This window comes from Diabrotica virgifera, chromosome 1 (assembly GCF_917563875.1).
Source record: "Diabrotica virgifera virgifera chromosome 1, PGI_DIABVI_V3a".
Lineage (NCBI taxonomy): Eukaryota > Metazoa > Arthropoda > Insecta > Coleoptera > Chrysomelidae > Diabrotica > Diabrotica virgifera.
This window is the reverse complement of record NC_065443.1, coordinates 232756182-232774904: the sequence shown is the minus strand read 5'-3', so window position 1 is coordinate 232774904 and position 18723 is coordinate 232756182. Positions and strand designations below refer to the sequence as shown.

General features: G+C 34.1%; 1 protein-coding gene across 6 annotated transcripts in view; it reads left to right on the top strand.

Annotated features, from left to right (window-relative positions):
- Positions 1–18723, top strand: part of LOC114333043 (cGMP-dependent protein kinase, isozyme 1) — a 286543-nt gene that overhangs the window by 161173 nt on the left and 106647 nt on the right. Inside the window, exon 1 of one of the 6 annotated variants that reach the window (XM_028282889.2) lies at positions 4391–4629. The exons of 4 other annotated variants lie outside the window; for them this stretch is intronic. In XM_028282889.2, the coding sequence (XP_028138690.1) occupies positions 4628–4629 (2 nt within the window). In that variant the 5' untranslated portion in view covers positions 4391–4627. Of the gene's footprint in view, positions 1–4390; positions 4630–18723 lie in introns of those variants that run through there. One more of the 6 variants, XM_028282896.2, reaches the window with a different exon arrangement.

The window sequence follows — 18723 nt, the reverse complement described above, 5'->3', positions numbered from 1 at the left end:
CCCAACTAGTATGTTTTGCGTTATAATCACCTCCAGCCAAGAAACGGTTTCCCAGTGTTTTGAACAGATTTACAAAACCTTCTTTATTTGGCCTGTATCTCGGAGGACAATAAACGGCCGATATCGCAAGTGGCCCTACCCAATCTTCTATTACGATACTTGCTGCTTGCATAAAATCTTGTTCAAATTTGGGCAATTCATAATGTTTCAGGTTCTGCCTGATTATTACTGTTGCTCCACCTCTTGGATTTCTCTCAGCATCTGGATGTCCTGCATTATATATGTTAAAGTTTGTTATTTTCAACTGAGCACTGTTAAATAAGTGTGATTCTGAAATCAACAAAATATCGATATTGTTCATGTTTATGAAGTATTCAATCTCATATTTATGTTTGATTATTCCATTTGCGTTCCATTGTGCTATTCTTAAAAGTTGTGTCAACATTTTCTAGAAATAAGTTCTTCTCTAATTTGTCGGATTTCTTGAGTTAACAGTGATATTGTTTTTTGTTGTTCTTCTATAGTTTTTTGCAGATTGGAGATTATGTTGAGAAGATAGCTGTTGTTGGACTCGTTGTTATTGTTTGACAGATTTTGTACATTTTGTTGATTTCCGGTGATTTGGGCGTAGATAGGTCTTCCCCTTGTTACCTCATCGTTACTTAATTGAAATGCTTGTTGGGTAGGAGCTTGTGCTGTTATCCCTGTTAATAGATTATTGCTTTGTTGGTAAGCAATTCCATTTTTCTGAGGATATCTCTTGTTTAGTATTTCTATGTAAACCTGACATTTTTTATAATTAGCCGGGTGCTCACCACCACATAAATTGCACGTAGCTGGTTTTCCGTCTTCTTTTTTCTTTGTGCATGTACGATAATCATGATTACCCGCACACTTAACGCATCGATAAGGTAACGTACATTGGTTCCTGGTATGCCCATAATTTTGGCATCTCTTGCACTGAACTATGGTTGTTTTCTTGTTGGGTGTTTCAAAACGAACAATCGCATTTAGTAGTCTTGTTATGTTATAGATCTCCTTATTGTTCTCTTGTCTTTGTAGGTCAACGAAAAACAAATTTTTAGGTTGTTTGTTTTCCCTGTTGTAGATATTTATAATTTTAATAACTTGATGACCCTGACCCTTAAGTGCATTGGTTATTTCTGAGATTGGGGTAGAGTGGTGTATGTTTCTTAGTACAACTCTGAAGTGTTTTTCTTCTGAAAGAACAAATGTATGGTAGACAATTTTATTTGTTTCGAAAACTTTTTTTAAGTTTCTGTAATCCTCGACGGTTGTTAGTTGCACCCTCATTTTGTCATCTTGCAGAATTGGGTAGGTAAATTTTGGAGCGTGTTTTTTGATAAGTGTAATAAGTTCTTGCACTTTTTTTGTAACGCCATAAAGGATAAATGGTGGAATTTTCGCATTATCTTTATTTGCTTTATTTGTAGCAGTAGGTTCCTCGGGAATGTTGGCTAATACTTCGTATTGGTTTTTAGAAGCATAACTATTGTCTCCTGTTTTTTGTCTTATCGTATCTGGTTTTTGTTTTTGTGGGCTTGTCATTTTTCTTTTTTTTTTTTTTCTAGATTTAACTTCTTGGAACTCGTTTTCCGCTAGAATCACTTCTTGCTGGATGTCAGATTGCTTTGAAGCTTCAGAATAGTTTTTATGGTCCTTTTGGTATTTATTCCTAAGTGATTTTTTTCAGACTCGCTGATCTCGGACGAGTAGCTACTTGTTTGAATATTTTGATAATTTGTAGCCATAGAGCATTGTGGTTGTTGGTAATAATAACTTGCACTAGTAGTTGGTTCCGCAGGTGTTGAATATATAATTGGCCGTATTGTTTGCTGAGGTTGCATATGGCTTGTGTGTGCTTGCCGTGGCTGCATATATTGCATCTGCGGTTGCATTTGCATATGTTGTGTTGGTATATACCATTGAGGTTGTGGTGTATAAGCTGCTGTAGGCTGTGAGTAATTAAGCATATTACTCACCTGCATATTTGTACCATTTGCTGACGGGACGCCACTGTTTCCATAAATTCGATGATCGTTACTCATTTGTCACATATTTGTAGCAAGTAAATCGATTGAAGAACTGGTATTCATTTGCACACTTTTTAACACTGCTTAATTGCCCGGTAATTAACAGCGATACTATAGGATAATTACTTATGTTTTTGTTATACTTTTATTTATTGAACGAGCATCGACCTCACTCTCCGGGCGCTCGAAGTCGAATGAACTTCTGAGTAGGAGATAAATAACAGTGAAGAGAGGATGCAACTTTGCCGTACCTCTCTTTCAATTTTGATGTTCTCTGATTGTGTTATCCATTTTTATGTGTGTTGTCTGGCTATAATACAAGTTTTCTATTCTCTCGCTTGTCTATTTGCTTTTGTTTCAAATCTGCCATGATAGACGAGGCAACGAAGCATTAAACCTAGGAATTTTGTGCAGTAAGATGAATTGTCATGCAACTTTTTGCATTCGATTCATGCGAGTGTCAAGCAATTTTGTGAACTAAATTGATCTCCGGCAAAATTTTTTGTGAATGAGAAAAAGCATCTTTAAAGTGTATCTCGAAGAGATGGAAAATAAAAAATTTAGGACTCAGGAAATATTGACGGAAATGAGTTCAATTTTTACACTTGGGGGTTTTGGACGTCACTTAATACGAATTTCATGACGGCGATGGTCTCCGGTGCCTGGTACCTGGTGCCCAGGGTGGAACTCGTCGCCTGGGACGACCGAATAATTCGCGGGACGATCGAATAATTCGCGAAATAAAGATTGGATCGAAAAATTGAAAAATACGCGTTCAATAGTTTTCAAAAATCTATCGAATGACACTAAAGACGACCCCTCACTCCATCTCCAGGAGGTGGGGTAGGGGTAACTTTAAAATCTTAAATAGAAACCCCATTTGTTATTGCAGATTTGGATTGCTTAAGTAAAAGTAGCAACTCTTATTCGAGACATTTTTTAGAATTGTGGATAGATGGCGCTATAATCGGAATAACATTATTTATTTTTCGTGATACCATAGATATTATAGAAACGGTCTAATATCTCGAGAAATACACTTCCAAATAAAAAACCAAAAAATACGTCTTTTATATTTTTTAAGAACCTATCGAATAACATAAAACACGACACTCCACTCCACCCCTTGGAGGTGGGGTGGGGTGTAACTTTAAAATCTTAAATAGGAGCCCACATTTTTTTATTGCAGGTTTGGATTCCTTACGTAAAAATAAGTAACTTTTATTCAAGACAATTTTTCGAATTATGGATAGATGGGGCTATAATCGGAAAAACACTATTTATTAGCGCCATCTATTAAAAATTCTAAAAAGGTTTCGAATAAATATTACTTATTTTTTCATGAGGAATCCAAATCTGCAATAAAACATGGGGTTTCCCAATTCAGATTTTAAAGCTAACCCCCACCCCACCTCCAGGGGGTGGAGTGGAGAGTCATATTTGATATTATTCGGTAGGTTCTTGAAATATATTAAATATGCATTTTTTGGTCTTTTATTTGGAAGTGTATTTCTCGAGATATTAGACCGTTTCTACAATTTACCTATGGTATCACGATAAATCGTTTTTTTCGATTATACTGCCATCTACCCACAATTCGAAAAAATTTCTCCAATAAAACTTGCTTATTTTTACGTAAGCAATCCAAATCTGTAATAACAAATGGGCGTTTCCGTTTAAGATTTTAAAGTTACCCCTACCCCAACTCCAGGGGATGGAGTGGGGGGTCGTCTTTACTGTAATTCGATAGATTTTTGAAAACTATTAAACGCGTATTTTTTACTTTTTCGATCAAATCTTCATTTCGCGAATTATTCGTTCGATCGTCCCAGGCGACGAGATCCACCCTGGGCACCAGGCACCTCGGAGACCATCGCCGTCATGGAATTTGTGTTCACTGGCCTCCAAAACCCCTAAATATAAAAATTGAACTCATTTCCGTCAAAATTTTCTGAGTTCTAAATATTTCATTTTCCATCTCTTCGAGATGCACTTTGAAAATGCATTTTCTCATGCACAACATTTTTTGCCGGAGATCAATTTAGTTCACAAAATTGCCTGACACTCTCTCGAATTGAATGCAAAAAGTGGCATGACGATTCATCTTACTTCACAAAATTCCTAGGTTTTTTAGCTTTTTAGTGCTTCGTTGCTTCGTCTATGAGTTGGTCGTGCCTTACTCTGTTCATTACTAAGTTTTTTTTTAAAACGATATAAAATTATTCTTTGAGGTTAGCTATCAGGATCACATTTCGTTTTATAAACAGACATTACCACGTTCCTGATAATACCACATTTTTTTTAAGAGAAACAATACAGTCATAAATTTGTTACGTATTTCAGGTAAAGTTGTTTATTCTGGTAAGCAGTTAAAAAATCGCTTATCTGTATATGTACACACATTCAGTTAAAAATATATATTTCCTTTGTTAACACATATTACTTTAATTATTTTTAAGTCGTCTGTGAAAAACAATATTACATTTTTGTTTTTATATAATTAATTATCATTGAATGTACAGTTTTGCACAAACAACATCGTAGTGAGGTTAGAAAATTATATGTGAGTAAAAATGTGAGTATATTTAAAAATCATATCATCTCATTTAGCTTTTGGATTTTTTCTTGATATTTAAAATTGACAGCGAAAAAAATGTCAATGTTTTTAAAATATAAAAAAATTAGATCGATAAAGGTTTCATTCAAGTGTAGTTTTCTGTTATTCATGGTTCGCAAATAAATACGTTTATTTCGTATAGTATCTAATACATAAGTAATTTAAGTTTGGTTAAAACGATTTCTAATTATAATAAATAAATTTACTCTACTCCTCTCTCTTTTCTCCTTCGTAGTGACGTCATGTTATTTGTGTGACTTCTTCTTCTTCTTCGTCTAGCCATTCACGTGCACATCTGAACATAAGCCTCTTCAAGTCTTCATTTCCATTGTTTTTTGTTATACGCTACTGTTTTTTGTTATACGCTAATTGGCTACAAAATTTTTCTCGGCAGTTCGTTTCAGATCATCTGTCCATCTCATAGGAGGACTGCATCTGGGTATTTTGTGTTGGTATGGTCTCCAGGTTAGAATTGTTCTGTGCCATTTGTTTAGATAGCTCCTAGCTACATGTCCAGCGTATTCCCATTTCAAGTTTAATGATTTTTGTACCACATCGGTGACTTTGGTTTTCTGTCTTCTCCATGTGTTTGTTTTCCTGTCCTAAGTGATATTACCAATGCTCTTTCCATCGCGTGTTGAGTGACTCTGAGTATGTTCATATTCTTTTTTGTAATTGGCCATGTTTGTGCCCCATATGTTAATATCGGAATAATGCATTCATCAAAAACTTTATATCTAAGATGTAGTTGAATTTGCTGATTTCTGAATATATAGTTCAGTTTGCCGAATGCGGCCCATGCTAACTTTCTACTTCTTTTTATTTCTTCTTCTTTTGTCCTATGTACCTATATAATATTCTTCAAGTTTTTCTATAACTTTGTCGTTTATTATTGTCACGGTTTCTTCGGAGTGCATGACTTTTGTTTTGTTTAAATTCATTTTCAGTCCTATTTTAGAAGATTCTGTGTGTAGTTCTGAAAGCATGGTTTGCAGTTCTTGTAGGTCAGTAGCTGTCAGGATTATATCATCCGCAAATCGTAGATTACTGAGGTAGCGGCCATTGATGTTTATTCCCTTATATTTTCAATTTAGATTTTTAAACACGTCCTCCAAAACTAAGGTGTTGGGTGATAGAGTGTCTCCCTGTTTGACTCCCCTGTTTAATGGTACAGGACAGGGTTCGTGTATTCATTTTCATTTAGGTAGTATGTAGCTGTAGCTTGGTTCATAGTTTCTTTTATTAAGTTAATATATCTGCTGTCTATTCTACAATTTTGCATTGCGTTTATTACGTTAGTGTCGAAAGCTTTTTCGTAGTCTACAAATGGCTAAAAAAGAGGCCAAAAAAGATGGCGGGTGAAGCAGTTGACACTTCACCTGCTCCCAATGAAAATGTAAATTATACATGTAAACATTGCTCCAAAAAAGTTAAAAGTAAAGTGACGTGCATAAAGTGCAGTGAAATATTCCACCCAGCATGTTTAAAACAAGCTAGTGAACTAAAAAAAAACAGACTGTAAACATGAACCATCTCAACAAGTTGCTGAGATTGACATAAATGAAGACTCCTACGTCAAAAATAACGTCATTAGAAAATAAAATTACATCATTTAATAAAAATCTACCAAGACCATATCAAGATAGCAACCAACCAAAAAACTTGCTTCCAATAGATAAGGTAAGTGATACAAAAACCTTATCTGTAACAAAAAACCAAATCAACAAAAATAAACATCAAGGCAATTTGCCATCACCAACACATATGGGAACTCCTAATTTACAGGGTGATCCAATAATAAAGGTTAACCAGGTAGCAGCTGAAATCATGAGAGTACAAAGTGAACAAAAATTAAATGAAGTAATCAACTTAACCAATGACAATCTGGCAGGAATGAAACCTTCAACATCAAAAATAAATGAAGCTAATCGTCTGGAAAACTAGGAAAACCCGTAACCATAATATAGGCAGTGGAGATGGGGATGAAAATTTCCAGGGTATAGATAAAACTGAGAAGGAAATCATGCTTTTCTTGTCCCGAGTCCCTGATACTGTAACAGAAGACAATATAAAGGCCTATATTACGAAACAATCAGGCGAACAAAATACTTATGTAAAGAAACTTCCAACATACTTTGTCCGATCCAATAACCAAGCCTTCATGATAGGAGTCGATCCCTCTCTACAAGAAAAAGTTTACGAAAAAAATTTCTGGACGAATAACGTATATTGTAGTCGATTCAACTTCAGGCAAAGTCAACGGTTCCTGGAACATCCTCAACCTCAACCAAGGGGAAACTTTTCAGATCAGTTGAATGGAAATTTTCGTAATCTTGTTCTCTACTAAATGTGTGTTACCATTTATGTTTTTAATAAGATAACTTTAGTTTACTTTAGTGTAGTATTTTTTAATAACCTACTTATTGTACTATAAGTATACCATGTTTGTCACTTGTCTTATGTCATGTAAATGATACAAAAAGATCAATAAATTTATCTATCTATTCATCTATCTATATATCTATCTATAAAAACTGGAAACTTGTATTCGTTACATTTTTCTATTAATATTTTTGTGGTTAACAGGTGATCGGAAGTTGAATAGCCTTTTCTAAAACCTGCCTGTTCATATGGTTGGTATTCATCTAATTTCCTTTTTAGTCGGGTAGTTATGACTTTGGTGAGTGTTTTAAACAGGTGTGACAGTAGATTGATGGGCCTGTAGTTTTCCAACTTTCGATTATCACCTTTCTTGTGTAATAAGATTACTTTAGAGTTGTTCCAGCTCTTAGGGACTTTCCCTGGTGTAAACAACGGTATATAAGCTTAGTTACAATTGCAATGAGTTCCTTACCTCCTTCTAATATCATATCTGTGGTAATCATATCTTCTCCTGCAGCTTTTTTGCTTTATTCCATTTGACCCTAGGTTGATGGAAGACCGAAGAAATTGGAAGAAAGTTGTACAGTCAGCCAGGACCCACCCAGGGTTGTAGCGCTACGTGATGATGATGATGAAGCTTTATTTCTCTTCATGTTTTCCAATGCTGTAGTTACCTCTGAAATTGTTACTTTGGCATTATTTCCGATCCAACATTTTTTATTAATTTCCATGCTGGTCTCATTTCATCGTATTGTTGATGTGTTCTGTCTGTAGAGTTCCGTGTAAAATTCTTCTATTTGTTTCAGTATGTTTTCTCTAGTTGTGATTTCATTTTCGTCTTTTCCCATTAATGATATTATGACGTCGTCCTAGCGTCGGTCTGAGGCATCTCATACTTTTATTTTTTTCAATAGTTGTTGTTATTAATTTTTCTTCTTCTTTTCTTTTTTGTTTTCTGATTCCTTTTCTAATCTGCCTATTAAGTTCTCTATATCCTTCGGTTCCCTTTTTGTTAGATTTTGTTAGATTTAAGATCTTCCTTTTTTCTATTTGTTGTAATATTCCTTTGTCTAATTCATTGTGTGTTGTTTTTGGTTTTTTCAGTTGCAGAATGCTTTTGTTCACTGTTTCGGTTATAAGATTATTCAAATCATCAATATCATTGGAGTTCATCTGCTGCATGTTAACTTGATTTAATGCATGCATTATCTTTTTATTACATTCACTATTTTTTATTTCTTCAGATGTCCATTTGTATCTGTTTTCATGTATTCTTTTTCTTTCTATTTTTTTGTTTATTACTAGTTTTGTTTTTATTACTCTATGGTCGCTTCCTAGGTCAAACTGATTTAATACCAATACGTCTTTTACTAGGTTTCTATTTTTCGTTAAAATATAATCTATTTCATCCTTTGTCTTTTTATCGGGGCTCATCCATGTCCATTTTCGCTTGTTTTTTTTTATTGAAAAAGGCGTTCATTTAGTACATGTTATGTTCATTCATTAAATTGAGAAGCATCTCTCCTCTATTGTTTCTTTTCTCATAGCCATAATTGTCAATTAAATGTTCATTATCTTCTTCTTTTTTTGCCCAATTTAGCATTAAAATCTCCTAATAGTGTTGTTCTGAAGATATTTCCTTGTGGCATTTATATGATTAACTATTTGGATGGGAAATAAGCCACAATTAAATTGAAAAAATAATTTTATTAACGTTTCGAAGCCCAAATCTGGTTTCGTTGTCAAAATACAAAATACTACTACCTAAATTAAACAAAAATGTTGTTGCTAAGTAAAAAAAATGTTCTAATAATTTATTTAATCTGACTCACTTATATTGGCAATTCAGACGTATATTATACATTTTAAAATAGATTTCGTAATTTGCTTTATTTGTTTCTGTAGCTGTTCTTATTTCATCATAAAATATCTCTACTTCTTCTTCATCGTGGCTTTTGGTTGGAGCGTATACTTGGATCAATTTCGGAGTGGTTCTTTTATTAATTCGAATGCTAATATATGCTACTCTGTCTGATATGTCTATGTCTGAATAATTTATTTAATCTGACTCACTTATATTGGCAATGCAGACGTATATTATACATTTTAAAGTAGTATTTCGTAATTTGCTTTATTTGTTTCTATAGCTGTTCTTATTTCATCATAAAATATCTCTACTTCTTCTTCATCGTGGCTTTTGGTTGGAGCGTATACTTGGATCAATTTCGGAGTGGTTCTTTTATTAATTCGAATGCTAATATATGCTACTCTGTCTGATATGGGCTTCAATTCTTCGATACACTGTGTGAGGCTTTGTTTTACTAAGAATCCCACCCCAGTGTTTTCTCCACCGTTATGCATAAAGTGTGTGCCATGTTTTAGTATTATATGCTCATCACTTCTCCTTCTGGTTTCGCATATACCCAGAATATCCCATTTTATATCCTTTAGTTCATTTTCTATTTCTAAGAGCATAGCCAAATTGTCATCTTGTGGCAGCCTGGTCCTGCCCAGGGATTCTTGGCACCCCCTCTTCCGTCAGTTGTTTGATCGCTGCCGTGATCAAGACTTTGGGAAGTGCTGGGGACTGGGGCCTTTTCTTTTTTTGTGCTATCTATTGACTTGAAGTTAGGACCGTTATCTCCTCACGCTGGTCCAGTGCGGGTTGAGGAGGGAAGGATTTGGGTAGGTTTGGGTAGGTTTGGGTTGGTAGGTAGGATTTAGGACTTAGGATCCGCTTCTCTCCCGGAAGAGGATTGGGAGAAAAAGCCGAGCTCGCGTACGCAGGGCAGGGGCGCATCCCTGAAGCAGATCTGTCTTTACCGGGATCGTAAAGAGTGCCTACCCGCTACCCCAATTTGTGTGACTATTTCTTTCAAATTATCTCTGCTTGTTGTCTTACTTTGGAGCATGACTAACCCTTCTTTATTTGGTCCGACCATCGTGCTGGAGATCTTCCTCTGGAGCTTTTACCCACCACATTTCCTTCAACTCTCATTCGTCCCATGCCTTCTAATCCTCTTGTTATATGTCCGAAATATCTCAGAATATTTTGGTTGATAGTTGTAGTGAATCTAGTTTTTATGTTAAGTTGTTATATTATTGAATTATTTGTGCGATGTGCGGTCCATGGCATGCACAATATTCTACAGTAGATCTATATTTCAAATGCCACCGACCATTATACGTTGCAAGAAGAAATGATGATAATCTTGAGAGACTTATAATTTCGGGAAACGTTGAAGGGAGCAGAAGTAGAGGTCGCTCACCTACTCGATGGACGGATCAAGTACAGAAAGCCAGTGGAAAAACATTATCTGAATCCATGAGGGAAGCTCAGGACAGAAGCCGATGGAAAGAGATAGTTGCTCGTATTATAGGGAATCACGACACTCAGCAATGAGGAAACGACTGAGGAGGAGGAGGATTATACGTTTGAATCGGCTTTTTTGATGTTTTTGAAGCGTAGGTGGCGATAGGAAATATTAATGCTCGAACAAGTAATTTTGTGTTTTGTGTAATTTCGGTATTCTTTCATATTTTTGTGAGTTTGACTATTGCCGATCTGGCCACAGTGGCCATTGTAATGCGTCGACGGATCTCGTCTTCGCATCCTCCACTGTTGGTGACGACGGAGCATAAGTAATTAAATTGTCTGCCCAGCCATGGTTCTTATCTATATTTGGTTGTTTCTGATTATATCGATGATCATTACTTTGGTTTTCTGTATATCTATTTTCAATACATTATTCCGTACCTACTCACCGTGCCCAGCCTAATCATAGTTTGTTCGAGTTCTTGTAGTGAAGGCGCCAATATAACAGTATCATCAGCATTACGTATGTTTTTGATTCTTCTTCCTCCTATAATAGCTTCCCCACCTTACCATTCCTCAAAAACTTGAGTCGTAATATGTTCACTATAATAGGGGATATTATACACCCCTGCCGAACTCCAGATTTCAATTTTGAAATTTGTCTAAATAGCGTTTTTAATAAATAGGACATGTATTTAGGATGAAAGAAAACCGGCTTCTAAAAGGCAATATTAATTATTAACCACAGAGGAAGAGACCTATTGGAAGACCAAGAAAGCAATAAAAGCGTTTAAAAAAGGATGTGGATATGGATTAGGACGCAAGACATCTTGGCATTATCCAGGTCTCCTTTTAGTCATATTTCTCCTGTTTCCCTTAAGCTGACGAAATCAATACGTTAAGGGTCGTTAGTAATGATAAATCCATCGTAAATTAAGATAAATCTTCGTTTTAATCAATTCTTTTCCAAACTGCCAACACTGCAATACTCGACTTAGTGTACGCCACTTACTTGTGAAATGCAACCACTACGCAGCAGAACGGACCAAATATGGTATCAATGTGGACCATAAAATGTGTAATGTGATAGAGTTCCTCAAACATTGTAAAGTATACCATCTACTGTAAATTTAATTTACACTGTAAATTATTTATTGTTATTGTAATAAAGTTTCTTCTGTCAATGGCCGCAGCAGCCGAGACCGAGACACGTTAATTGAAATAAAAAAAACTCAATTCTTTAAAAATTTTACCTGAACCAGACTCTGCTCTACTTTTTTGTGCTGCTCTTTTTATAAATTTTATCTAATAGTCCAGAAAGCCACTGCGCATCCGCTAGGAAAAATATTCTAATTCGGATTTTTTGCACAATCTTATTCAAAAAGGACTCCTTTTAACAAATGTGCATGTTGCCAGGACCAAAAGGTGGTCAAAAATTTTTTAAACGTTTTTTTTTTTGTTTTTTTCGTAAAATAATTTTTTTTGCATGGAAAAAAGTTTTTTTAGGTTTTTTGGATCATTCCCAACAGAAAAGGTCTTTGGTGACTTTTCTCTAAAAATAATAGTTTTTGACATTTAAGCGATTAAAAATTGAAAAATTGCGAAATCGGCCATTTTTAACCCTCAAAAACTATATGAAAAACTGAAAATTTGAATGTTGCCAAGATAGGTACATATTCTTTAAACATCGATTGATGAAATTCCGAAGAGTTTTTTGCAATACAATATTCAAAACTCCTTTGTTTTTTAATTGCTAATCAAGCGTGCGCGACACTATTTTCCACTAACAGTATGGTGCAAATGAAACGAATAAATTCGTTATTTCGTAAACCGGCGACTTTAAGGAAAAATCCCGAAACAGGTCGATTTTTATTTTTAAGTTATGATATTGTGGCATATATGGTATACTAGTGACGTCATCCATCTGGACATGATAACGTAATCGATGATTTTTTTAAATGAGAATAGTGGTCATGTGCTAGTTCATTTGAAAGGTTCTTCAATTCTCTATTCAGTAATATAAATATTTACATAATTATTTATACAGAGTGTCCAAAAAAAATTTATTGAATTAAATTATTTGACAAAAAAAGAAGTAGAAGGACACCCGGTATAAATAATTATATAAATGTTTTCATTACTGAATAGATAATTGAAGAACCTTTCAAATGAGCTGCCACACGACCCCTATTCTCATTTAAAAAAAATCATCGATTACGTCATCACGCCCATACGGATGACGTCAGTAGTATACCATATATGGCACAATATCATAACTTAAAAATAAAAATCGACCTGTTTCGGGATTTTTCCCCAAAGTCGCCGGTTTACGAAATAACGAATTTATTCCTTTCATTGGCACCATACTGTCGGTGGAAAATAGTGTCGCGCACGCTTGATTAGCAATTAAAAAACAAAGGAGTTTTGAATATTGTATTGTAAAAAACTCTTCGGGATTTCATCAATCGATGTTTAAAGAATATCTACCTATCTTGGTAACATTCAAATTTTCAGTTTTTCACATAGTTTTTGAGGGTTAAAAATGGCCGATTTCGCAATGTTTCAATATTTAATCGCTTATAATATGTCAAAAACTATCATTTTTAGAGAAAAGTCACTAAAGATCTTTTCTGTTTGGAATGATCCAAAAAACTTAAAAAAACTTTTTTCCATGCAAAAAAAATAATTTTAGGAAAAAAACAAAAAAAAACGTTTAAAAAATTTTTGACCACCTTTTGGTCCTGGCAACATGCAAATTTGTTAAAAGGAGTCCTTTTTGAGTAATATTGTGCAAAAAATCCGAATTAGAATATTTTTCCTAGCGGATGCGCAGTGGCTTTCTGGACTATAATTATGTTTCTTGTTAACTTCCTCCAGGTCTTGTTTTATTCTTTCATTTTTTTAAGTAGTTCGGTGAAATGAATGTAACTACCCGGCCATATTTTTGCGGCTTTTAGGTTTCCAAATAGTTTGGCACTAATTTTTTTATATAGTTTTTTAAGTTTTTATTATATTCACACATGTGATTTTTTCCAGTTGTTTCGTTTTCTGATTAATTTTGGTTGCGCATTCCATATCTTTATCCTTTTCTTTTTTTAATTTTGCTTTATCTGAGAACGGTTGTGACTGATTCATATTCATACTTACTTATTTTATATTTTTTCATAATATATAGTGTAGCGTTCCTGTTTTCTTTGAGAAAAATTTCTCATTTGTGTTCAAAAATTTTCTGATGGGTGAGAGGAGTGTGTAGTTACAAACGGAACATCTTTGATATTTTATTTAAATAATTATTTTACTTTATTTTCTTTAATATTTCATTAGTAATAATTTTCTTGTATTTGTTTTACCCTTTTCGTCGTTAAAAACTCGTTGGCGCCCTCTTTTATTATCCTCTATTTTGCACAGAATAAGCAGTTTTCAATTTGGATTCTTCATCTAAAGGAAGTTTATAAAAAGCAAGTTTAAGATCAATAGAAAACATGAACTTAGCATCTCTTACTTTAGAAATAATTGTGTCAATTAAAGGCATAGGATAACTATCAGGACCTGTAATTGAATTAAGTTTCCTACCATCAAAGCAAACTCGATGTGAACCATCTTTCTTTGGTATCAGCCACAATGGCGAAGACCACGGTGTACTAATAGTTAAGGGCTCTATATCTTTGAGTTTAAGGGGCCCCACGTTGGGCGCCAGTGAAACGAAAACGACAATAAAGGCGCGAAAGACTATCCCAGCTAATTGTAATACCATTCGAAAATAATATTTTAACCAACTAAGATAGCTAGCGTTCACCCCAGCCTAGCTCAGTCTCTCAGTGTGTGTGTTCGTCTTGTCCAAATCTTAGATATGAACTCTGAAAATTTAGAATGAAAGCAAACAAAACAGTATTTTTGAAGTTATGCTTTTTTAGGCGCGATTGAGAGTAAAATTTCATAATACTGCGCGCATGCGCACACAGACAGTATGGCGTTTAGTTGCTAAATCTTTCTAGTTATGTATAAATATATCAGTGCAAGAAAAGGTGTGAAAAGAATATATTAGTGTTTTTAGTAAATATATTTATTATAATTTTTGTGTCTTTGGATTAGCCTTCCTCAGGAGTTAGATGAGTATTATTAAAACATTTTATTTTATATTTATTAGACTTCACACCTTTTCTGTTTGTTACCGTGAATTGTCATTAGGTACGTCCAAACCGATACAGACACAGTCCTCGTAGCGTATTTGGTATAGCATTCGGCCAGAGATCGAGAGGTCTTGAGTTCGAATCCGGTGTAATCCTATACTTTTTTAAATCTTTTTGAAAGCGGTAAGCACAAAATTGGTTTGGTGTTTAAAAAAAATTAAAACAAACTCTTTAAAGTATATTTTTGCACGATTGATCATTTTTGACTGTTTACCGTGACAGATTTTACGTCAGTCGGTGACATTTACTAGCAACTCGACGGTAAGTAATCCAACTCGACGGTAAGTACTCCAACTCGACGGTAAGTAATTCACTTACCGTCGAGTTAAAAAATCTCTTAATTTTAATTTATTTTTTGAAAGAGTAAAGAAAACTAACGAATTATTTATTAATATTGAAACTTCTTAGGCCTATAGCCAACATTTTTTCTCTTCAAATACGCGATCAAAGTTGAAAACTTGGAAATATCAATGCCATCATAAAGAAAAACGGTGGATTTAATCATTGAATATTCTGCCCAGAGGCTTCCAGGAGCTTTCAACTACATATGTCTTTGAACGAAATATGCCAATAGAGTCTTTTCTTCGATTCTTAAATTCTTGCCTTCGCACCATTTTTTAAAACTTTGGTAGGTATTTTGATAACGGATTTTGGATTTTTCGGGAATAATTGCGGAACACCCTTCTTCCCAAGCCCGTTAAATTTCTTCAAATTCACTTTCGCTCATATTTTAATTTATAATAATCAAAATTGTACTTAAAATTATTGACAACTAAATAAAAACTCAATTCTCCATTGTTGTTATGCACCCTAGTTACTACCTAACAACCAAAGTATCTATCTTGATAAAATGAATGAAACTAGTCAATATGACGAAAATGTTTAATTTTATAATTTATAATGGTATCAATCGTGAAAAAAACGTTATAAGCATGTCGAACGTTAAGGGTAACCGATCTCAGACAATAATTGGTGTCGTCGCTCCGCTCCCCCTCCAAACAATTTTCTTCGATCGGTATAAAACCCTTACCGTTCTCCATATTTAATATACTATTATTTTTAAGAAATCATATAATAGAAGTATACACACATTCTTTTTTTTAACTAATCATGTTTATTGTTCATAAAGATATGATAAAAATGTGACTTATTAAATGCATTAACACATATATTCAAATTCTTGCCAAAAACTAACAATTCTGGATTAAACTTATGGCTTTTGTTATCTGGTTCGATGGTAACTTCTTGATGTCGAATGGTACTGCTGTTGGTTCTGCAACGGGCTCTGGGATTGTAGGTGTTCAGGGCCACCGGGCCTACAGGTGTTGGTTGTTGCAGTCCAGATGAAGTGGTTGCAGTCTGGATAACATGTTCCTCGTTATTGTATCACCGGCGATTTGAGGATGCTCGCATCTCCCGGAGGGAGAAAAGTGGTTTTATTCCCAAAATTTAGAATACAAATCGGGTATAAGTTTGACATCAAGAAGAAAAGGTACCGTTGCCAAAAAGTATACAAAAAGTAGCAGATGGCAAGGGGTAAATTAAATGGAATTAAGACTGAATATTACTAGTTTAAATTTGATTACTAAACGTGCATATATGTAAATTAAAAAGTTATATTTAAAACTAAAATATCAGAACACATGCTTTGACATTGGAGGTTAGGTTAGATACGCAAAAATGATTATAAAAAGCTGTTAGATGTAGAAATGTAGTTAAAATATGATAATATGTATTCTTACCCCTAGAGAATATGGTGGGATGAAATAGATGGGGCCTTATGGGCTCATCTCTTAAAATAGATTAATTTTGCCCCTTCATTACTAATTGTCACTCTCATTGACATAACAGCGCAAAGTATGAGTAGATGGGCAACCATGTTCCGTGTTGAAAGACAGATATCTACAGAGTAAGAATAATATGAACTACGTTCCGTATGATGATTTAGATTTTAGATGAAAATAGAGATAGGAAATAGAGGATAATAAAAGAGGGCACCAACGAGTTTTTAACGAAGAAAACAGGTCAAACAAATACAAAAAAAATTATTACTAATGAAATATTAAAGAAAATAAAGTAAAATAATTATTTAAAAATAAAATATCAAAAATGTGACGTTTGTAACGTTACAATAGTATGGGTTATCGATCATTAACTTCTGTTGATGTTTTATTTAGGGTTCACGCATATTTCTATTTATATATTCATATTGATCTTATTGATAACACATGTAAGTAAAATCCTTCTACAGATAATGTGCACAATAGATTATGTAGATCAATTTACCGCCAGTAAAATAGCTCCTGTACAAGTGGGGAAGGGGAACACGAGAACAAATTTTCTACAACTAATTAAAAAATCTCAACGTCCCCCTGTATCTCTGTTTCATACACTACGAGAGAGCATTAGATAATGTACAGTGGCATTTACTATGGCCAATAATATTAATATAAACATTCCGATTCACCTAGTCACCTAAACGACAAGTTTGTATGAAAACAATGAAGCAATCGTGAGATGGTAAAACATGTACTCTTCGCGGTACAAAATTAGGAAAGGCGCCAGACAAATCTGCATATTATCCTTCTTCTTCTTAGGGTGTCTGTCCCTTCCGAACGTTGGCGATTATTCTGGCTATAATGACTTTGTTGGTTGCTATACGGAATAGTTGTGTTGAGGTATTTCTATACCATGCTCTCAGGTTAGCAAGCCAGGATATTGTTTTTCGTCCTGGAGCCCTTTTTCGTTCAATTTTACCTTTTAAAATGCACTAGATTAGCTCATATCTGCCTTGATTACTCATTATATATCGCAAGTACTTCAGCTTGTAGTACATGGTATCTTCAGGATCCTTGTGTACAACCATAGCTCAAAAGTCTAAAATTTCGATAGAGTTTCTGCCTTTAATATCCACTTTTCTACTCGAAACTTTAATACACGTAACATTTAAGAAGCCTTATTTTTTTAGGGTGAGGTCATGGCTCTTGAACACAGAGCTCATAGTAAAGAATGCACTTTTTGCCTTTCCGATACGACATATAATCTCTTGAGTATTGTTCCACCACTCATTGATCATAGTTCCCAAGTAGTTGTATTGTGATACTTACACGTTCAATTCTCATTTGGTTCACATACAGATTTGTTTCAGTTATGTTTTGCTTGCTGATGATCATTAGCTTGGTTTTGCTAGTGTTTTTTTGTTTTTTATATCTATGCTATATTCTTGCTAAGAATACGTTTTTCGATAAAATAATTACTTTTTGATTTATTTGCAAAAAGCCACCAGACAAAGGGTTTTTTATTGAATAATAAACATTCTCACTCGCAAACAATTCGAAAAGAATTAACTTAATAAAAAAACTCTATAGAACAAAAGTTGATTAGAATTAGTCAATTTATCCTTTTTCTGACTTACTTTAAACGTTTGTTTTTCCACCCCTCAGAAGGGGTGACTTTCACCCCCCCAAATAAAAGCAACCAACGCGAACGGTACAGTTTTAACTTTAAAGTAGAGATTAAGTAGAACCTAAATCAAGATTTTCATGCAATTGGAATTGACCCTGAGAATTACACTCCAAAACGGTCATTTACTAAAAGCTGAAGTAATAATAATATAATATCTACATATACAGGGTGATTGATTAGAGGGGTAAAGCTCAATAGATCCGCTGTAGTAACAGATAGCAATAAAAGTTAATAACAAAAATTGTAGCCAACTTTGAGCTTCACATTACAAAATTAGTTAGAATGTTACAGGTTGTTCGTTAACACAGTGGCAGACCAAACTAATGTTTTTGTAAATAGAACACCCCATATTTTATTTTAAATTCGAAATCCTGTCACCTTCTTCATCACAAAAATATAAAGGTTTGTTATGTTATACAGGGTATTTACAAAGTTATAACCAATTTTGTATGAAAATCGTAACAAGTTCAAATCCCTGTATAAATAAAAATAAGCACAACAGCAATGGTTTATTAATGCCATATGTCGGTTCGCTAAACTCAGACGCAACTGGCTAGATATTTTAGTCGATAATTTTTTTGTTTTTTGCCAATTTTGCAAAAATTGGCAAAATTGCTAACTACTAAGTGATTATTAAATATTTAGTAATTATTTTTTGCCAATTTTACTAAAATTGGTCAAATTACCGACTAAAATATC